The 24,120-nt window shown below is 33.7% G+C and overlaps 1 protein-coding gene across 3 annotated transcripts in view; it reads left to right on the forward strand.

Annotated features, from left to right (window-relative positions):
- Positions 1 to 24,120, forward strand: part of CSMD3 (CUB and Sushi multiple domains 3) — a gene marked incomplete at its 5' end in the record, with an annotated part of 1,071,061 nt that overhangs the window by 747,719 nt on the left and 299,222 nt on the right. For all 3 annotated transcript variants that reach the window (XM_079901374.1, XM_079901375.1, XM_079901376.1), the window contains 3 exons: positions 7,012 to 7,203; positions 11,799 to 11,925; positions 14,673 to 14,875. In XM_079901374.1, the coding sequence (XP_079757500.1) occupies positions 7,012 to 7,203; positions 11,799 to 11,925; positions 14,673 to 14,875 (522 nt within the window). The remainder of the gene's footprint in view (positions 1 to 7,011; positions 7,204 to 11,798; positions 11,926 to 14,672; positions 14,876 to 24,120) is intronic.

Raw genomic sequence — 24,120 nt, forward strand, 5'->3', positions numbered from 1 at the left:
AGGGAAATAGAGCAAATAATTTAATTCAGATTAATCCCACTTGCCTAGCTTCTCACTAGTTTTAGCATAAACAGGCCTTTTATGACCATCCGTATCTAATGACACCTGCCCTATCTAATGATAGTCATTTTTTTTTTTTTTTTTTTTTTTTGCGGTACGCGGGCCTCTCACTGTTGTGGCCTCTCCTGCTGTGGAGCACAGGCTCTGGACGCGCAGGCTCAGCGGCCATGGCTCACAGGCCTAGCCGCTCCGCGGCATATGGGATCTTCCCGGACCGGGGCACGAACCCGTGTCCCCTGCATCGGCAAGCGGACTCTCAACCACTGCGCCACCAGGGAAGCCCATGATAGTCATTTTTTATCTACCTATTATCTGTTTTTTGACTTAACGACATTTGCTGTTGTCTAGTTATTTTCATTTTAAGAGACAGAATTGCATTTGGTTGAGAATAAAATGAAGAAATATTTTAGAACAGGCCTTTAAGTTGTGTTTTATTTCAACTGTCTTACTAGTCCATTCATTATATAGTCACTAAGAATAGCAAATGAACTAGTGGAAACAGTGGTTGAGATGCCACTTTTGACTTCAAGTAATGGTAAACCTAACCATGGCTTAAACAATTAGGATTTTTTTTTGTCATATGAGAGCTGTAAAGAGAGAAAAGGTAGGTAGATCTTGATTCAGTTGTTAAAGGGCCATGCCGCTGTCCTTTTGCTGTGGCACTCCTAGTGTGTTCACTCTTGTTCTCATGATTGTTGTGACATGGTCACAAGATGGCTACTTTAACACTGAACATATTCAAGGCAAAAAGAAAAAGGGAACAGGTGGTGTCAGCCATATATGTCCCTTTTATCAGGAATGCAAAATCTTCTGTCAGACATTCTTTTATCTCTCTTTGTCCAAAACAGGGCTATGTGGTTATGCCTAAATTTCCCAGCAAGGCAAGCTGGAAAAATGAAGCATTTGTCAGACTAAAATATTGGATTATTATTTGACCATGATGATATACTGCCTGATATGCTTCAATTACTGCTGGGAGCAAAATAAAGGTTTTGTTCATGAGGGAGAAGAAAAGAAGAGCTATTGAGAAGACAGTGTACAGTGTTTACTATGATGTACAGCTGCAACAGATATTCCAAAACAGAATAAGTTCAAAGATATTGTATTAATAGATGCCTCTGTGATTAATGGTGTCATGGAAGTCCAGAGGCTCTTGAGTGCCTAGAAAGGAAAGTCACTTGGCTCACCCATTATTAATAGTTTTAGTTCTACTATACTAAGAAGACAGTGAGCTTCTCTCACTTTCCTTAACCAATAAATAAATTACAACATACCTGGTATGAAAATGCTACACCACATTTGAGGGGAGAAAATTTCCCACTCCTTTATTTTTCTAAAGCGAATTAAATCTCTTCAGTCTTCTTTTGATAGATTATAGGATTGTCTTCTCAAAAGCTGATCTGGCAAAAGTCCGTGATGCCCAGCCATTAGGCATTACCTCTGGGCCCAGATATCTTCTTGTTATCACGTCTGCACATTTAATTTTCTAAAAATCCCATTTGAAAATGTCCATTATCCCAAGGGTATAGTTCAGATATATCTGGATGTTCTTAGCCTTTGAGTTTTGTTGCTTGAAATAGTTTAGTAATCTACATGGAACATGGCCATTTCAAATTTTATATTCAGATTAAAGATGGGCAATAGCTACCTTGTGATGACATTTCTTGCATACTAGCTTTATAAATATATAATAAATTACCCTATTTAAACTCTTTAATTTAGTTACCAATATGGTCTTGACAATGTTAACCATGGAAAATAATCAGATGACCTATTAATTCTAACTTTACTGTTAGTATATAATTTATTCAGTGCAAATGCAAGTAGAAAATAAGTAGATTACACAGAAGCAACAATGTTACTCTATGTAAATCTGTATCCTATAAACTACTTAACAGGTACACTTGGCATTTCTGTTACTCTTTAAATCTTGAAAATTAACCAGGCAATAAAGGAAGTATTGACTAATGCTGCATTATATAGTACAAGGTATTCTAACTAAAATGTTGAAGAAATATTTCTTGATTACCTGTCATTTATATATACAATATTGGATATAATTTCTTCATGTTAGAATAACAGAAGAGTCATCTTCATAGCCTTCACATCCTAAAAGCTTTGTAAATTTTGAGCTTAAATATGTAATAACCTACTAATTTACTCCTTATATAAAATTAACTTCTGGCAGATTGAAGACATATGCAAGTCTCAAAACTTTAAAACGCTTAGAAAAAAATGTGGCCTAGAATAGCTGTGTCTTTAAGGCGAAGAAAGATTTCTCAAAGAAGATACATGAGCAAAAATCTCTCAATACTCAGGAGCATTCCTGCCCTTCTAAGCACTTCCCTTAAGTGTAGAGACTAAAAATCTGGCAACTGCATTTCCCCTGCCCTTGCCAGCCAAAATCTCTGCTTAGATTCTGCCAATTAAAGGCAAACATGTGAGAGCTGAGAGGTAGGATGGATAAAGAAGCCATTATTTTCCAGCAGCATCTGCAGGCAAGAGTGTGGTGCTGGCAGGTGGTTGTATGTGGCAGCAGCTTCCCTGAACTCCTGGATTCTTGAAAACCAGAAGTGATCTTCTGACCTTCACACCCTCTGAATTTCTTTGTATTTTCCCTCTAATTTCTTGTATTGAATTTGAGCAACTCAAAATATCTAAGTGGCTTCTGTTTTATTGACCAAGTCCCAGTCCTTATTATTATTATTATTCTTTTTACAAATCTCTCTATAGGGAAATATACCATAAACACAAAATTTAAATGATATATTTTAGAAGTAGATATTTACAATATAATAGAAAAACATACACTCCATAGAAAGGAATCCTACAAATCAATTTAAAAATATAGTCTAAAAGAAAATATGGGCCAAAAAATTTCACAGTAGAGGTAATTCCAGTAACAATAAGCAAAAGACAAAAAGTGCTTGATAGAAATTAAGAAATGAAAATTAAAGCCAACATAATTTTCTATTGCATGTTTGCCAAAATTGGTAAAAATTAAAAAGCGGTATGATACTAAATGATAATTTGAAGAACTTGAAAGTCATGAACTTTGGGGAATGTAAATTGGTATAGTCACATAGGAGAAATTTGGTGATATCTAGTAAAATTCATTTTTAGATATGTCTAGGTTGAGCCAATTATGCATATACTAAATTTGGCTGATGGCTAAAAATTAACATTCAGGCAAAGCTGAATCCCACTATCCAGAATGATGTACAAATTTAAGATGTGCAAGACACAAACTAGCATATTTAATAATATCACTTACTTTTTCATGCCCAAAGATTAAATCGTGGGAAAAGCTTTGAGTAACATATTTTCTAGTCAGAACTTTATACATGGGATTTAGAACAACGGCAATTAAAAAGAAAAGATAATTATTTACCTTATCTCCTATTCCTCCAGTTGGAAATGCAAAGCAATCATTTGCACAAGCTTTTCTGTTTGTTTGTTTAAACTCTTCGTTTTTTTTTTTTTTTCTTTTAAATACTTGCTGGAAAAGTAACTGTTTTGAATGATTTTTCCAAAATTTGATTACACTGCTACTGTTGATATATTTATATAAATGGCTAATTTACATATATAATTTGATATAATTTACATAAGTAAATAAATTACATTAAAAGTTACTCAACAAATAGAATTAAAAAGTTAAATTAAATTTATATAGCTTTTGGGCTTCCCTGGTGGTGCAGTGGTTGAGAGTCCGCCTGCCGATGCAGGGGACACGGGTTCATGCCCCGGTCCGGGAGGATCCCACATGCCGCGGAGCGGCTGGGCCTGTGAGCTATGGCCGCTGAGCCTGCGCGTCCGGAGCCTGTGCTCCGCAACAGGAGAGGCCACAACAGTGAGAGGCCCGTGTACGGCAAAAAAAAAAAAAAAGTATATAGCTTTTCAAGACTCAAAACTGTAAGGATTGTCTTCTTAAAGCATTCTTATAAAGTTGGTCATTTCAAAGTTTGATATGTCTGATTATTAGTTTGATTAGTGAGAAAAAAGGAATACATAATTTTTCTTCAGTGCTTTCTTCTCTTTATTTTCCTTATGTCTGAACCAAAGAGGATTATCACAGTGTTATGTATGGTCGTGGATTATTTTCTGCTTGTGAATTTTAAAATGACATTCTGCTTTATATACATCCTTATTTAAATATAAAGAATTCTAAAATAAGACTTTTTCTTGCAAGACTCATGGATTAAGTGGAATTTAATAACCAAATCTTAAATATCATTCTTAAAGATTATTCTGCTAAATATTATGTATTAAATCCACCAAAGAATTCTATAGAGCTTAAGATTATGGTAGAATATTGCTTTATTATTTAAACTTTTATTAAGGTTTTTGGTTTAAAAAAGGATATGTTTCTCTAACGTATTTATCATTACTTTCTCAGTTTCCTTATTAGCAATCTAATTCCCTTTTTATTTAGCAATTTGGAAAGTTCTTACTTTTAGTACATAAAATTAACATATCTTCATTCATCATTCAATACTCTAAAATTTCACTTTAACAGTATTAAATATATACTTACATTTTAGGTGGATTTCAAAGAAATAAAGCATATAAGAACCTTCTTATTTTAGTTACATCAAAAATGCTTACTTACATTCAAAAAGTGATTTTCAGATATCATTTATATTTCTAAGCCATCTGCCTTATTGTACTATTGCTACTATTTTGCTAACCAGATATAACATCACCCTATGTGAATGCACAATTATTCATAAACAAATTGAACAGAAATTATGTTGATGCAGGGATTGAACTATTTATCTTTCATTGGCCAAGGCAGAAGTTAAATAGGAGATTAGCAGATTTTGATTTAATCTTGAGGAGAAAATGATCTATGAATCCCTACATGCTGCATACACCATAGAAACACTTGCATATGTGCAAATGGGGACATAGAAGTATAGCATTTTTATAACAATGAATAATATAAGCAATATAACAATATAAATGTCCATGAGCTGGAGAATAAGTAAATCAATTTTGGAGTATACCTCCAATGGAATATCATTAGTAGTTAAAATGAATAAAGTGTGTGTGTATGTGTGTGCGTAAATATAAAAGTAAAAACGCAATGCTGGGCAAAAAATAAAGGCTTAGGAGACTTATTTTAATTGTATAATTCATGAAATGTACAGATGCTTGCAAGTCATACTGTATATTGTTCATAGACGTATAGATATGTGTAAAAAATATAAATTATGTGTGAAAATAATACACTAATTGAGAATATTTGCTAGCTCTCAGTAGGGAAAGACCAGAAAGGGATTGGAGACAGACGTAAAAGGAGTTTTAACTTGTTTTGCATCATTTCTTTCTTAATAACAATATTAATGTGAATATGAACCAATTAATGTAAATATTAATCTGAAAACTAATCTGAATTAATATTACTATTAATCCAAAGCAACTATCCCATAGTACCAGATGGTGAAGTTGTTGTTTTAACCTTTTGTCTTGAAATCACAGACTTCCCTAATTCATGAAGCTATCTGGAATATTTATCATAGTCCTCTAGTCCCAGAAGCTATAATTGATATAATTTAGCACCTAATTATTGTTGGTGCATTCATTATATCTTACATTTATCATACATTTATGTAATTTGTAAAACATTAAGGGCAGAAGAATTCCTTAGCTAGGGAGGTTAGATTTTGATAACTAGTGTCATGTTTGATTTACATTCTGAAGTACCCTTTTCTAGTTCTTTCAGTATCTTAATAGTGAATTGTGCTATGACTGTTTTTTAATATTCATCTTTATTAATTTTATTCTGAATACACACACAAGGTATTCTGGATCTACAGAGATTAATTATTATCATTTAAGTGATATAATTAATAATAGTAATAATAATAACTGTGTCAGCATCCCTTTGACCCAGTCCTTACCCCTGTAGTAACACGATGAAAATCAGATGGAAAGATCTACACGAGTGACCAGGGACAAGGAATAAAGAAAAATGCACGTGCTGTGCTTAAGATAGTTGTCTTTAACTCCTCTCCCGAAAGGAGGAAGAAAAAAACTTCTGCTCTTTGGAGATGGGATAGAAAGAATTCTCGGTTTTTATTCTAACCTTTGGAATGTAAATTTAGGGTTTCAATAGTCAGATTAGCCTCCTGTGTCTCCAAGTTTTATAAACTAGAGACATCTGTAAGGTTCTGGGTCTCATTCTTCCTTGAAATGTAAACACAAACCCCCTTCAGAGTTAGGTTCATCTCTGCAGTTCTCTCACTACTCAAACAGTTGTAACTTAACTTCTCAAGTGTTACACTTAGCCCAAGATCACAAGTTTCCAGCAAAAGTCATGTGGAAAGCCCCAACCCTTTAGAAATCAAAAATATGTTCTCTACACCCTACTCTTTTTTTTTTTTCCTTGTGAGAAATTTTGAGAGTCGTACATTCTGAAGAGGGCAGAAAATAAAAATTCAGAGTTCTTCAAACTGATTACTGTGTTATATTAACTCTTGATAAAGTATATTTTAAATATAAGGCTATTTCACTTTCTTCTAAGACTATAAAAGTAAAGCAGTCCAAAGTTATATTTGCAGTGGAGACATTTGTTACTTGGATAGTTATGATTTCACATATTTTGTATGGATTTTAATTTTTCATTATTTGATCATAATAGTTACATTGGTCAGAATCTATTAGCTGCAAATCACTTGAAGCAGGCAAGAATCTTACTACTATAAGTTATGATATAGTCATATAGACCATGGGGTAGCATTGCTAAATTTGAATAATACAACAAATTCTAATTTTTGAGAGAAAAAGCTCTCTATGGTGGCTGTAAACGAACAAAATTAAATACGGTAAGAGTAATAAAACCAGGGAAAAGCATGTAATCATATAAAAAAATAAAAAGGGATGATTTGTACAGTTTTAAATCTTCCTGTTAAATTTTGTCTTTAATAAACTTGTATTTTCTCATAGGTTTTGAACTGTCACATTGTGAGGATCCTGGCATTCCACAATTTGGATACAAGATCAGTGACCAAGGCCATTTTGCTGGTAGCACTATCATTTATGGATGCAATCCAGGCTATACTCTCCATGGAAGTAGCCTTCTCAAGTGCATGACAGGGGAGAGAAGGGCATGGGACTACCCTCTGCCATCCTGTATTGGTAGGATACTGCTTTAGGTTTTCATGAAATACTTCTATGGAAGTGTTATTAAAATGTACTGTACCTTTTCAAGTTATTCAATCTGTCCACACACAACTCATACTTTAATCAAAAAGTTAATGAATTCATAGCTCAGATTTATGGAGAGTGAGAGGGTTCTTTTCATAATCTTACCAGTAAGTACATTCTCTTTTTTGGGTAAAAAATGGTTTGAAGCCATTATGTTTATCTTATCTTGATATAAAGTTTAACTCACTACAAAAATATGCTGAAACTCTTAATCATACACATTTATTGAATCACATTGACCAGTTTTGTTTCTTGTGTTTTTTGGGGTTTTTTTTTAGATTTGTTTTTATATACAAAATTGTTGCTTATGCTGATATCAAGCTAGATTAAAAAACAGTAAACTATTCTCAATAACTTCAAAGTCTTTATATACTTTTTCAAAAACTAAAAGTGCATATGTTTTTCTTATGTGTATGTATCATGACATAATTAAATGAATTTCAGTAACAAAAGGCAATGTGAGAGTCAGTGATATCAGATATATTGCCTACATGAAGATATAGATTGATCATTTTCTCTCTTATTTGTATAGCTGGAGTACAATTTTATTGCTGCCATCTTTAGATTGATTAACAAATAACTGGGTATTATGTGAGAAGCAGGGTGGATAGAAAAGTGTTGATAAAGACATCTGCTTTTTTTTTTCTTTTTTTGCTCCAATATCAAATAGGTGCCAGGCTGGAATATTAGGACAAGAAAAGATACTTAAACAATATCAAAACATTTAAACAAAACACTAACTCCTCAGTAGGGAACAAACATGATTCTTTAGCAATTCTTATTTCTGAATGGCATTTGTGGAAGCACAAATCCATTCTGTGTCAGGCCCATATGGATAAAATTGACTTAAACTTTTTTTTTTTTTAAACAGCTTTATTAAGTTGTAATTGGTATCTTTAAAAAATGCACAGGGCTTCCCTGGTGGCACAGTGGTTGAGAGTCTGCCTGCCGATGCAGGGGACACGGGTTTGTGCCCCAGTCCAGGAAGATTCCACATGTCGCGGAGCGGCTGGGCCCGTGAGCCATGGCCGCTGAGCCTGTGCGTCCGGAGCCTGTGCTCCGCAATGGGAGAGGCCACAACAGTAAGAGGCCCGCGTACCGCAAAAAAAAAAAAAAAAAAATGCACATGTTTAATGTATACAATTTGATGAGTTTGGAGACCTGGACCTTTTGAGACAAATTTTAATGTTTGTTAGTTGATATAGTCAACATAGGAATCTCCACAAAACTTGAAGGAATTCAAATAGAAAACAATGAAATGCTAGTTATTAGAGGTCTTACAACTAATTGCAGTGTTTTTGATGACATGAGTTTTCTATTGGTTTATTAAAACAGTGATTCACACAGAAAGCAAACATACTTTTATCTAACCAGAATGCAATTATAGTGCTTTCCTTTCAGATGGCATCTGAATTTTGGATAGATTATGAGGATAATACTACAGTAACAACCTAAATTGACAAAGCTTGAGATTCTGGAACATGACCAACAATCAACCCACTGTCATTGGTTATAAGAACAATGTAGCACTGATTAGTTCTCTCTGAAGTTATGTTCTTTGATGTAAATATGAAATATATTCAGAAAATCATTAAGGGTTGCAATGGCACAGAAGTATAAACTTGTAAATACTGACTTACCATGTTGTCTTTAAAATTTAAATCATAAACAAATACATTAAAAAACATATATTTTCCTTATATGTTGAACCAAGGTGAAGACATTTTTCATATTTTGGAAAAATTTTATGCAAATAGGACATTTGGTCTGGGATCAGAAAGAAGATTTTAATTTTGTTTGCAATGAATCAATGCACTTTATGTTTATGAATCTGCCAAGTCAAAATTTAATGACGTGACACTGCTCAAGATTTCATGCGAAGGGTAATCTTTTTTTTTTTTTAATGATGGTTGATCAGGAATAACAGCTGAAACAGTTGGACACATGGTGTGTCATGCTATGACTTCCATGAGAACAGAAGATGAAATTCTATTTTAGATGGTGTTCTTTACTGGCAATAATTAATAGCTTTACCACCTGGCCTAAAATCATAATTTTCTATGCCCATTAACCTTAAATATCTATTATGATTATATTTTTGCCTTTGCCAAATAAGAAACTTTTTCTCAATTATATGGATTATTTCTAGGTAATTATGTTTCTGTAGCTTATACATTGAGCAAACAAAAATTAATTTTTGAGACACCAAAGCCAAAGAACTTTAACCTGTACACCTTCATTTTTATCTACAAATGTAAGACTTCTGTCAGAATATGAACCCCAGTGATATGGTATATCACACTGGTTCATTTGAAATCAAAATACCAATAATATTTGTAGCAAAGAAATATGGAAAAAGAAAGAGGTATGTTTAGATTCAAGATAAACACAGTACCCAAAATTCCAGTTTGCCTTGAAGTTGCTTAAAAATTTATCTGGAGGAATGAAGTCAAATTTGTTCTCATAAGAAATATATACCAATAATAGTGATAAATCATTAAAATGATGAAAAATGAATTATTATAGCTATACGGTTCTAGGTTATCCAACAAAATTTTTATTTAAAAAATGAGAAAAACCTCAGTAAGTGATGGTAACTTCTTGAATACAGATATATTTTTATTCACTTTAAAAATAACTAAGGGCTTCCCTGGTGGCACAGTGGTTGAGAGTCCGCCTGCCGATGCAGGGGGCACGGGTTCGTGCCCCGGTCCGGGAAGATCCCACATGCCGCGGAGCGGCTGGGCCCGTGAGCCATGGCCGCTGAGCCTGCGCGTCCGGAGCCTGTGCTCCGCAACCGGAGAGGCCACAGCAGTGAGAGGCCCGTGTATCGCAAAAAAAAAAATAATAATAACAACTTAAGTTTATTATTATAAATTAAATTAAGCTAATGTTGCAATACAAAATAAACTTGCTTAGCCCTCTGTAGGTATGTGTATCAGTTAGGGTTCTCCAGAGAAGAAGGATTAGTAGATCTAGATATAGATCTGTCTGTCTATCTGTCATCAAGAAATGTATTTATTTTGAGGAACTGCCTCATGCAGTTGTGGGAGCTGACAAGCCCAAAATCCAGAGGGAAGGTCAAAAGTCCAGAAACTCCAGCAGGACTTAATGCTGCAGGCTTGAGGGAGAATATCTTCTTTTCTAGAAAACTCTGCTTTTCCTCTTAAGGCCTTCTAATTTATTGGATGAAGGCTACCCACATTATCAAGGGTAATCTTAAAGTCAACTGATTGTAGATGTTAACCAGGTCTATAAATAGCAATACCTAAACTAGTGTTTGATAAAATAACTGGGTACTGTAGACTAGCCAAGTTGACACATAAGACTAACCATCATAGTGTGCTAAAATGTAACACCTAAAATCTTTGAAACAATTTTACCTACATGAATAGATACAGATTTGAACCATGATATTCGATATTATTAGGTCTTTTCCAAATGCTGAAACTTTCTGTCTTTGACCTTCTTTGCTCTAATAATCGAAACAAAACAAAACAAAATCCAAGATTGTTACTTCAGTCATTGAATTTGAGTAAGACAGTAACACTGCAGAGAACAAGCAAAATAAATATAGCAGTATATTCAAATATTTAAGCAAAAAGTAAAATAGTATGGATTTGGTTTATTTTTTGGTACTATGATAATCTGGAAAATTTTCAAATGTATAATGTATTACTACACTGTGGTTTCTAGGATTTAGAGATGCAGAGCAATATACTAATTAAGCAAACTATTTACTTTCTCTCTTCTCTCTTCTCTAGAAAGAGAATTCTTTCTAGATTATTTGCTTATCTAAGTAAAATCATTCCAGATATCCCAATATATTAAATATTATTAAAATGGAGAGGGAATTCCCCAGAAGACAAAATTTTTACTATATTGTATGATGATGCTTACATTTTTAATTTGATAAATTTTATAAAAATCAGAGACCGGTTTGATTTCAGTTTAAATCAAAACTGAGCTAGATTTAACTGAAGAAAAATTTAATAAAAATGCCATTTTGACTTTCGGGAGGTTAAAAGCGAAAGAGTTTAGAGTGATTTAAAGGGGAATAAAAGGACAATGAAATTTGGAAGGCCTGAGGGACTGCAGTAAAGCTTAGTTTTTCTCAGAGGTAAGGTAGTAAGATGATGAATTATTCAGCCTACAATCAACTAGCAGTGAGCAACTTGCCATCTGTTTCCCCTTTTTACATTATCATTATTTAACAACACATCTTAAAATGTTTGGAAGCCTAAACTCAGAGTTTTGAGTGTGTACTTTTTCAATTCCCTAATTAGGTTTATTATACTATTTTTATATGATCTGACTTGAGATTCTTTTTTTATTGTACAGTATGTTCTTGCTTCAATTAATACCTTAAACTGAGAAAGCATATACAAATATATACTTTCAATAAGAGGAGAAACCAATCTCTGTTTTCCTTCAGGTGAAAAAATATATACTCTTGAGAAATTTGTAGATTGTTTAGAAAGATTGGCATTAAATTGTGACTTAAAATTGAATTAATTTTTTACTAGCCGAATGCGGAGGTCGTTTTAAAGGAGAATCATCAGGAAGAATCTTATCTCCTGGTTATCCCTTTCCGTATGACAATAATCTGCGTTGCATGTGGATGATTGAGGTAGATCCAGGAAACATTGTCAGGTAAATGGATTTTATTATTTCAAAATGACCAGGGAATCTGAATTTCCCTGATCAGCCTCTATATACAATATCAATTAATATCAAGATTTTTCAATGTTTTTTAACCTTGGCAAAGAAAAACATGGTTTTTATACGTTTAAAATATGAAAAAAAAGTATTCATAAGCATGATTTATTGATTTGTGGTCCACAACAGTAGTTCATACAGCCCCTTAGAGAGAAGCTTTTCAGTTATAAGAGGGCACACAGAAGGTGCGAATTTTTCCTACTTGTTGGCAATGCTATACTTTCAGTTCTGCATGACTTAAGACGCTGAGTCCATCATTTTGATAGGTATACAGAGTTGTGCAGATCACTGTCATGAGTTCAGCCTCATGAACATTTAGAAGAAATAAGAATGGAAGAGGACCCAGTACCTATTCCCTGTCTTCCCTAGATTTAGGCATATCTCTGAAGCATTTGCTCTCTTCCCCTTTAACCATGTTAGAGTTCTGTTCCTGCTGAGTTTAGTTAGGTGGCTCACAGTTCTTCACATAATTTCCTCTTAGATGATGGCAGAACCGTAGCCTCCTAAATTAACACCAGTCAGGTTTCCAAGGTGCACCTGCTCTCAGTTCTAGTTTAACTATTATTGTTATGACTAGGGATGAATTAGTAAATGAACAAATTCCCCTTGACATATGAGCTAACTATTGTGTTATCACTCACAAAACAGTGACATTAAGAATTGCTGCTGGGGGCTTCCCTGGTGGCGCAGTGGTTGGGAGTCCGCCTGCCAATGCGGAGGACGCGGGTTCATGCCCCGGTCCGGGAGGATCCCGCATGCCGCGGAGCGGCTGGGCCCGGGAGCCATGGCCGCTGGGCCTGCGCTTCCGGAGCCTGTGCTCCGCGGCAGGGAGGCCACAGCGGTGGGAGGCCCGCGTATCGCAAAAAAAAAAAAAAGAATTGGCTGCTTTATATAAATGGATTTTCGAACAGGCTTATGGGTGATGAAGGCAGTTTTATGGGAAACCAATATTGTCCTTCAAATAACATGCTGCAAGGTGTACTCCATGTATTGTTGGATGCAGTGTGAACTGGTACATTACTTTTGCAAGGCAATTTGCAGCTACAAATTGAATCGAACCTCAGCCTACTTTTCTTTAAGATACGTCACGTATTGTTTTATTTTAAATATTAGAAATAGTAAATGTGAAAATACTAAATTCAACAGAATTCTGGGATTTTTAAAAACTAAAGAAAAATATTTGATATTAAATTGCAACCCAGATCACATATCACACATGAATGTGGTATGTGTGTGTGTGTGTGTGTGTGTGTATATATATATATATAGAGAGAGAGAGAGAGAGAGAGAGAGAGAGAGAGAGTTGAGCATGTTGATATAATTGGATTTCTAATTTTTGGCATTAGGTGCAAAAAAATCAGACATAAATTTTGTCTAGATTAGACACAAAGCAAAATAGATTTAACATGAAACCTTTTTTTTTTCCTTTTTTGTGCATTTTTTTGGGGGTAGACACTTTCACATTAAGGAAGTTCCCTTTTACTCCTAGATTACTGGGTGTGATGATTATGAATGGATACTGAATTTTTAAAATACTTTTTGTGTATATTGAGATCTTCATGTGATTGTTTTCCTCCTTATATCTGCCACTGTGGTGAAATGTAATCGTTGGTTTTTGAATGTGAACAATTTTTGCATTTGCGGAATAAACCTCATTTGAGTCTGATAAAACAAACAAAAAACTTGAAAGAGTGGAAATGACACATACTATGGAATTAGATAACTTGAGTTCAATTCATGACTCTGCCACCTTTGGGCAATCTTATTTAATCTATCTCAACCTCATTTGCTACTTTTGTAAAGTTGAGATAAAAATTGTTCCTGCTTCATTGGGTCATGGTAACAATTAAAGGAAGAAAATCGATGTAATGCATTTTGCACAGTGCCTGGCACATATGAGATCCTCTAAGTGTCACCTGCCATTGCCACAGTTAAAAGTCATGAACACTGAAAAGAATGTACAGATCTTCCTCGGGTTACATCCTGATAAACTCAACGTAAGTTGAAAATATCATAAGTTGAAAATGCATATAATATAACTAACCTACTGAACATCATAGCTTAGCCTAGCCTACCTTAAACATGCTCAGAACACTTACATTAGTCTACAGTAAATCATCTAACACAAAGTCTATTTTATAATAAAGTGTTGAGTATCTCACGTAACTTTATTGAAACCTATAGTGAAAGTGAAAAACGGAATGGTTTTATGGGTATATTATGGTTGTAAATGTATTGGCGGTTTGTCTTTGTGATCTTGTGACTGACGGAGCTGTAGCTCCCTGCCGCTGCCCAGCATCGTGAGAGAGTATCATACAGCATATCACAATTGGGAAATGATCAAAATTCAAAGTACAGACTTTACTGAATACATATCTCTTTTGTACCATCTTAGAGCCAAAAAATCCTAAATTGAATCATCATAAGTCAGGGATAGTCTGTATACCTAAAGTTTTTATAATTTGCAGAGGTGATGTAATAGTACATTTAATCATGTTCTAAAAAAAAATTATACTGCTCAAGAAAAATTCATTAAGTTTATATATGCAGTTTACATAATTCATTTTTATCTGATAGAATAAAAGGAATATCTAGTAGAAGCAAGATGAATATTTGTTATATTCTTTATTTAAAACTGAATCCATGTTTAAGATAATCAGAGATATATGGTTCTCCCACAGCCTACAGTTTCTTGCTTTTGATACGGAAGCATCGCATGATATACTCCGAGTTTGGGATGGTCCACCAGAAAATGATATGCTTTTAAAGGAAATTAGTGGTTCTCTTATTCCTGAAGGAATCCACAGCACCCTCAACATAGTAACCATCCAGTTTGACACGGACTTTTATATCAGCAAATCTGGATTTGCAATTCAATTTTCAAGTGAGTTATTTTTTTTATTTCTTAAATAAAAAATAGGAGTGCTATTTAAATAGTTCTGTTTACTGCTCAAAACTTTAATTTTAAAATTTTAATGATCTTAAATATTCCTCTTTCTAGTCTTATTATTCATCTGGACTTAAGGTAAAACATAAGAAAAAGAAATACAATTCACTTTTAATTAATTAATTATTGAGACCTTCTCTCCAATTGTCAAACCAATTTTCCATAAAGATGGTGTTAAAATAATTCAGCAAATGAAATAATTACATTATACAGCTTGTAATTTGAATTTACCATAAAATTATATTTTAAAATGTACAATTTTTGGAGATAAGGAAGGAAATGAATATTTGCCATTAAAAGAGAAGCAACCCTACATTTTTACTAATTTTATTTTTCTTCTGTTAAAGATCTTAATTATATATTCACAGGAAGCTTTGACAAAATATTTTAGATCTACTATTAAATTAAAGATTTTCTACAACAATGAAATATCATTCATTATAATTACTATTGTTCATGGGCTTTTTCCTTTTTTTTCTTTTTATGACACTGCTAAGTGGTTAAATATATGCTGTTCTGTAAAATGGATTTTGGTTTAATGGCTGGAGAAAATAAATGAAAACTCAAAAATTTTAGTTGCTATTTTTTCACTCTTATTACCAACACACATTATTTCTTTGAGAAAAATGTCTAAGGAATCTTCTAATTGTATAGCCTTAAAAAGTCCTATTAATTGAAACTTGCTGAGATTTCCAACATCATCTATGGGAAGAGTGCAAACCAGTATTCTTCAAATGTGCCTTAATTCAAATCCTGTCTTCTTACTAATTGCTGACTTTGGACACCTCACCTCATCACCTGAGTCTGAGTTTTCTAATTTACATAGGAATAATAATGCTCATCTCATAAATAGATTATTAGGATTTAATATGATCACATGTGCACAGTTCTTAGTATTGAGTAGTAAATAGTGCCCAGTGAACTATTATCGTTATATGAATAAATGTAAAATTGGAACCCTTTAGAAAAAGCATGAAGGACTTTTTTAATGACTGGCCCGAAAATATACCACTTTAGATTAACAACTGGTCAATAAAAATATATAATTAACTTGACAGACCTTTTGTTCATGGAAGACAGTTGTTTGGCATAATCAACTAAAGTAAATGAATTGTTTTGTTATAAATAAGACTCATATGAGAGAGGTGTACATCAGCAGAGTCAGTATCTTTCAATTTGTACCCTTAGTGTATCTTTTGAGACAAAGAAAAAAGGAATGAAAAATAAGAGAATGATTATGTAATTAATGAACATAAATGGCTTGTAATTCTGAAACACTTATAAATGAAACATTGTTCATATTTATATCTTCTATTTTCTACTGTTTATTTCTTTTTTATTTGAAGTTAGGAACAATTTGTCAGCAAACTGCTTACGATTGCTGTTCAATTTCATTTATTTATAATGGTAGTTTGGCAACCAACAGCTCTCCTTTCATTTACCTTAAATTAGTAAGGTTTTACACTTACATGGTTATTTGTGATTAAATATCTGAATGCAGTCATGTGAAAAGGTGCTTCAGGCTCTTGTTTGTGAATGCCAAGTACATCTGATTAATAGAAACAGACTGCTTTATATGCATTTCTGGAATTTTTAATGCACATTTGTCTGTGAAATTAGCAATACATTTTTATATTTATTGCATTTGTAGGGCATATTAAAGTTATGGAAACAATATGTATCATACCAGAGTTTTAATAAATCTGCCTCCATAATATTCTTTTAAGATGCATACAAATGTGTCTCCATAATATTCTTTTTAGATGCATACAAATGCATCTAAATTATTAGATGCCTAATAATTTTCTCCATAATATTCTTTTAAGATGCATACAAATGTGTACTACTGATCTGAGACTAAAAACCTATTCATTGAAATAAAATTACCTGGAGAGTTAATATATTGTGAATAGCATCAATCAATGAAAATTAGTCTCTGGGTTGGAGATCTTCTGTAACTTATGCCTATACAGCTTTATAAGTGTTCAGATTTCAAATGTGAAAATAGTTTTTTCATGAATGAGGTCTTGCTTGGTGCCAAGAACCGTAAGTAGTTTGTATGATCTATTTAATCCTCACAGAAGCCATATGAGATATGCTGTATCATCCCCATTTACCAAACAGTACACTGAGGTTCAGAAAGTGAGTTAATTTGTTCAAGGTCACACCCTAGCAGATGCCTGCAGCTGTGACTCAAATCCACCTATGTCTGAAAGGAGATGAACACTGTGCCTGGTGCATAGTAAATACTTAGCAGTTATTACTACTCTTTTGCTATCCTTATTTATTCTTTATTAATATTCTAGAGGAAATACAAAGATTTTCATTATATGTTATTAGTTACAATGAAGTTCTACAATTTAATCAGCTTGTCTTTCTGATTATCCTTACAAGAACCACATCTAAAGTCACACTTCCAAAAAGCAGATGATTTATACAAGTGAAGCAGTGAGAAGGAATAAAGGAAAGGTGGAGTGTGTACATTCCTGCCCCCTCTGGCTAAAGTCATTTTGCCCTATAGGAAGACAGACTAATTTTAAAGTGGAACTTGAAATAAAGAGTTTTATGTAAAGTCATCTAATTGTCAAAGAAAACAACTAATCTTAAAGAGAATATTAAGGTCTGTAGTCCAATAAATCATGACTATGGGTCAAATTTGGCTTGCAGGTGAAAATTTGCCACTTGAGTGTTTTACCTGAATTCCTTTTCCCAAGATAAATCTATCTCATGTTACCCATTTATTCATTTGTTCATTCGTTCATTCTAGGAGAGTCTATTAAAGGACCAGATAGTAAGCATATTTATCTCCAGCTATTTCTCGAGTGCATCTTTCCTTTCACTTAGGCAAATCTTCTTAGTTACATAAACACACGCACACACACACCCTGTACTGTTTTCTGTCCCTAAAGTTTCTTTTACTTTAATTTTTTTCTAAGTCTTGCTCATTCTTCCAGACTCAGCACCAAGACCTCTCTTTATAAAATATTTTCTGACCTCTGTATAAAACATTTTTAAATGTTTATAAAACCATCTCTTTTTAAAACATCCTCTGACCTCTCTTTATAAGACAAATTCCAGCCCATGCTCTAGGCACTAGCTATAATTTTTTTCCAAATAAAGATGTGAAAACATGGTTTATGATTTCATTGTTCTGAAGATGTTTTAATTATACGAACTTTGCCTCTCTAAATGTCCGTAAAGAGCAAACATTCTATTTAGGGTGATCATGTAATTTATTGTTCAAATCTAAGATAACTTTTAAGAGTAAAAGGGGACACTTAAAAATTAAGCTGGGGCTTCCCTGGTGGCACAGTGGTTGAGAGTCCGCCTGCCGATGCAGGGGACACGGGTTCATGACCCGTTCCGGGAAGATCCCACATGCCGCGGAGCGGCTGGGCCCGTGAGCCATGGCCGCTGAGCCTGCGCGTCCGCAGCCTGTGCTCCACAACGGGAGAGGCCACAACAGTGAGAGGCCCGCGTACCGCAAAAAAAAAAAAAAAAAAAAAAAAAAAATTAAGCTGGACAACAGGCATAAACTAGAACAATAGTAGCCAAATCAGTTTGTATCATTATTTTAATTGTCAGATTTTCATTCTGTTCCCATTCCACCCACCATCACCACCACAGTGCCTGTTCCTTTTTTGAGCAAAGAGCTAAGTGTCAAATAATAACTTAAAAGAGGAATGAATCAGGAAATAGCAGCAAAACAGTCTTAAGCAACAAAATGCAACCAACAAAATGGATTTCAGTGAACTTGGTGCAAAGTGAATTTAACTGAAATGTAGGTCACATACCAGCTTCATAATCACTGTCAAGCCACTATCAGCAGCCTCATGCCTTCTATTTCATGATCTAGTCAGCCTTTGTAGTCTTTTGCTTTGCCTCTTGGTGTTATATTCTGCAAGACTCTTTTGCTTAATCACAGCTACTTAAGTCTGACGTGGCTACCTCATGCTGTCCTATGTTCTGCCCTTGGTTCTCAGCAGTCAGGCTCTATATATATCTCCTACTTTAATTTCTAATCTGCTTGTCTCATCCCACTTTAGTTCCTCAGCGAGGACATCTTTAAGTATCATGCTGTCATTTGCCCACAGAATAGTTGATTTTGACAGAGCATTTTCTGTGCTCTTCACTCTTTGACATCTCTTTTAAGAATATGCCCCTGCTGGATAATACAAAATACCAAGGGCCATATCTTATACTGTTGAAAATTCTCAAGGAGATGGATTCCTTAGTCATGAGACGTTGATGTCTCCCAGCCTTAAAGGACTGCATGGTGCCCCTGCATTTGTTCCCATCCTCATTATTACTGCCTGCACTGCTGTAGCAGTCGACTAGCCACTCACTTCATTGTCTCTCCAGCCAGACTTTTCTCTACATTTCCACCTGACTGATGTTTTGAAAATGTAAATCAGACATCACTCCTCTGTTTAAAATTATTTTATGGCTACACAGTCATAAGTTCAAAACTGTGGAATTACATTTAAAGCCTCCACAATTTGCACCCAAATTATCTGCCAGCTTCATCTCTCACTATTCAGTTACATACATCTAGTCATCTAACTGCACTGTCCTGAAAAGACATTGACCTTTCACATTTCTGCTTCTTTTGCAAACTGTCTTCCATGTTCCTGGAACACTTAAGTCCACATTCAAAAATCCATAAATTCTTAGTCATTTTCCAAGGCCCAGGTCAAATGATACTTTAAGTACTAATGAACTTCTAGGCAGAATTAGTCACTCCCATATCTGCAGTGCCCTGGCACTATGTGTGTATTATATTAGAATGGCTGTATATCCTCGTTTGCCCAAGACAGCCCTGGTTTATGCCTATTTTCCTGGCATCCTGACTTGTTTGACATTTGGTCTGTATTTTCCATTTTCAACAAAGTATCATTATTAATAGTTCTGTTAAAATAGCCAAGGTGTATTTATTAGCTATTGTCTTTGATCTCATCTAGTAATGTGTGAGATATATTCCCAGTGCTCAGAGTAATTATAATACATGATTAATTTTGAAAGACAAATACTGATAACCCATCTCTATTTTCCAGTCCTATGTGGATGCCAGGTAACTTACACTTCCCCTTCATGGGTAGCATATAGAGCTCTTGTAGATGAAATGAAAATATTCTCAGATATTAACATCTAACTCATTCTGATCTTAGATGGTATTGGGAGAACTATTTGATACTGTTGCCCTGCCAGCTATTTTGTATGACAGCAAGTTATGTCATAATCTATTCTGTGGCTTGAAAGATACATAAAGCTGTCAGGCCATGAGTTGGCCAAATCACTGAGAAATATGTATTCTTGAAATATCCACAGAAGTAGAGGTTGCACAGATGTACTGTAGAGCTATAGTCTGAATGTTCTTGCCATGAGTGTTTGTTATTTATTTTATAGGATAAATTAAGAATTATTTATTTTATCATACTGTTTTATTATTTTACAATAGACATTTATGGCAGCAGTGGGATAGAAAGTACATACTGAATATTCATTTCTTAAGAAAGCTTAATTCCACCAAGATTTCTAAAAGAAAGTTCAGCTGAAGGAGGCCGTCAGGAAGACCCAGCAGAGATCAACAAGGATGTCAGACAAACTTATTCCTGCAAAATTTGAAACTAAACCCAAAAAGATAGCAGGAAAGGAGCTAGAAGAATTTTTGTTTATTATGATTTGTGAATCAAAGCATTTTAGTACATCCAGAAACACATTTTTTAAAAAGTGGGGAGTTCCACATGATCCCATTTCAGTTAAACATATTTAGGTAAATTGTAAAAATATTTTTAGAGGGTAAATCATGTACTGATTGGTTATTTTTCTATACAATCAAAAAGTAGTAGAATACAGAAAAAAATGAGACTTCCTTGGCTTGTATATTATATTAACATTCTTTTAAGCTACAGAGGGGCAATTTTATATTCTAAAATATGAAACATAATTAAATGGTGATTTGGAGCCATGATAATACATTAACAACATCTTTGTCATTTTAAAGTACTTGATGTATTAAATTGATTATTATTATGATTATTTTAAAGTACCTATCTACTATAACTATGTTCTTTTCAGTTGAATTATTTCCTAAATAAAATTTCTCCCTGGTTTTAGATTTATCCCTGGGACTCTGATATCATTGGTATTAATAGACCAATTTTTCCTAATAACTTGTTAACCTCATGTGAAATGGGATATTTTGATTGAGAATGTAGTATATATGATATTAAACATGAGATTTAGACCTAACAGTATATTAATATTTTAAGATATGGATACTTGATATTTTTATTTTATGAACAAATTGCCTACAAATTTTAATATGATAAGTTGTTGGAATACCTGCTTGGATTAACTACATGGTTCTTAGACTTTTATTACTTACATATTAAGGATTTTTTACAAGTTGCTCATAATGTCTGCTAATCATCAAAATTTTTTTTTTTAATTTTGTTGTGCTAATCATCAAAAACCCCAATGACAAGAGTCTGTCATACAGAGTGAAGTAAGTCAGAAAGCGAAAAACAAATACCGTATGCTAACACATATATATGTAATCCAAAAAAAAAGAAAAGGTCATGAAGAACCTAGGGGCGGGATGTGAATTAAGACTCAGACCTACTAGAGAATGGACTTGAGGACACGGGGGCGGGGAAGGGTAACCTGGGACAAAGTGAGAGAGTGGCATGGACATATATACACTACTAAATGTAAAACCGATAGCTAGTGGGAAGCAGCCACATAGCACAGGGAGATCAACTCAGTGCTTTGTGAACAACTAGAGGGGTGGGATAGGGAGGGTGGGAGGGAGGGAGATGCAAGAGGGAGGAGATATGGGGACATATGTATATGTATAACTGATTCACTTTGTTATAAAGCAGAAACAAACACACCATTGTAAAGCAATTATACTCCAATAAAGATGTAAAAAAAAGAAAAACAGTAACATCTCAATTAAAACAAAAGAAAATTGATGATGAAAATGCAACTTGTACACAATGTATGTTAACATACATGGGGATCATGTGGTGTCATTGACCATGTGAAAACTAGAAGACATAAATCTGTTTAAAAAAAAGCATGACTTTTCATTTAGAACAAATGAAAACTCTACTAATTTCATCACTTTATGTTCTAAATTCTCTTCTGCATATATGAAAAGTGTTAACATGCCAGCTTCCTTAGCAGAAGAACTTCCCAAATAGTTAAATGAGTCCAATCTTATATGTCACATCAGTAACATTAATCACCTCAAATATTTTAATTCCAGCAAAAGTTTTTCTTTTTACCTCCATTTTATGAAGCAGAGTATAGTCTTTGAAAGTTCATTGTGATAAAGATGAAACATCTCATATTATAAATTTAGTTACAATTTTAACATTTCAATAATTAAATTTACTTAGACTTATTTTATGGTCCAGCATATATTTTTCTAAAAGAACCATGTGCATTTGAAAAGAATGTACACTTGCCATTATTGTGAATTAAATACCAATTAGATACAGTTCGTTGATAGCATTGTGTTTGAAGTGTTCTATATTATTACTGATATTTTGTCTACTTTTTTTTTAATCCACTAATGAAAGAGTAGCATTGAAATGCCCAACAGCAATTGTGGATTTGCCTGTTTATTCTTTCTATCTTATCATGTCCTGTCATGTTTGTGTATCATGAAGATCTGTTACTAGGTGTTTACATTTGAGATGCTATGCCTTCTTAATGAGTTGACTGTTTCATTACAATGAAGTAGCTTTCTTTTTCTCTGGGAATTTTCCTTGTCTTGAAGTTTGCATTGTCTGATATGAATATCTTATAATTAGTGTTTGCATGGTGTTTCATTTAGCATCCTTTTAACTTGTCTTTATATTTAAAGTAGGTTTCTACTTTAAACAGCACATGATTGAGATACTACTTGCTTGAGTCTTGTTTTTTTATACAGTCTGAAGATTTCTGCCTTTTAATTGTAGTCTTTATTTTTTTTATCTTTATTGGAGTATAATTGCTTTACCATGTTGTGTTAGTTTCTGCTGCATAACAAAGTGAATCAGCTATATGTATACATATATCACCATATCCCCTCCCTCTTGCATCTCCTTCCCACCCTCCCTATTCCACCCTTCTAGGTTGTCACAAAGCATGGAGCTGATCTCCCTGTGCTATACAGCAGCTTCCCACAAGCTATCTGTTTTACATTTGGTAGTGTATATATGTCAGTGCTACTCTCTCACTTTGTCCCAACTTCCCCTTCCCCCGAATTGCAGTCTAAATCATTAGACCGTTCACACATAATGTAATTGTTATGGTCTTGTTTGGCTGCTGTATTGCTATTTACTTTTATTGGACCCACCTGTGCATTTCCACCATCATTTTCTTCCCCTCTATTAACTTATTGGCTAAACATTTTGGAGGTGGGGGTGTACTTGCTCTAATATTAATAGCATATATCTAGGATCAAAACCTACCATTAACTTCTATTACACACGTCATATGTAATGAAAGAATGAGAGTGTATTTACATTTTCCCCTTCTTTCCTTTCGACTATTGTTTCCATTTATCTTACCTCTATTTATATTAACACCACAATACATTTCTTAAACTTGAAGCAAACAATTATCTTTTAAATATTTTTTAAATGAGACAAAGATCACATATCAAAATTATAGTGTTAAGGATAAGACTTTGTTTTGTGATAATAATACAAATATAAATTTTGGTGACACACAACTTCATGGCAAAAACAAAGCTCTTATAAAATTAAGAAACAGATATATACTTAGAATTGGTTGTGGTCTACATGTAATTCATAACTGCAACCAAGCAAATTCTACGCCTCACAATAAAACTGTCATTAAAATTTACAAATATTTTTATATACATCAAAATAATTGAATTACATTTTTTGTATGTATGAAAAAGTAATGCTGATTCAAAAATAAATAAACTTTAGTATGTCAGTACCAGGTTCTGTTTTCGCTACTCATTGTCATTCAGACCTAGAAAAGTTTGCATCTCTGAAGCACTTTTTCATAATCAAGCAAAATGCCCTACTATGGTTTTGAAAATAAAACCTTTAAATTTGGTTGATTTATATTAAAATCATATGAAAATCTTTAATCAAAATATTCAGTTATTGGCATGTTAAAGATCTTCAGCTTTTGAAAATTTTGGTGGATTATAG

This window comes from Stenella coeruleoalba (genome assembly GCF_951394435.1).
Source record: "Stenella coeruleoalba genome assembly, chromosome: 17".
In the NCBI taxonomy this organism is placed as follows: Eukaryota; Metazoa; Chordata; class Mammalia; order Artiodactyla; family Delphinidae; genus Stenella; species Stenella coeruleoalba.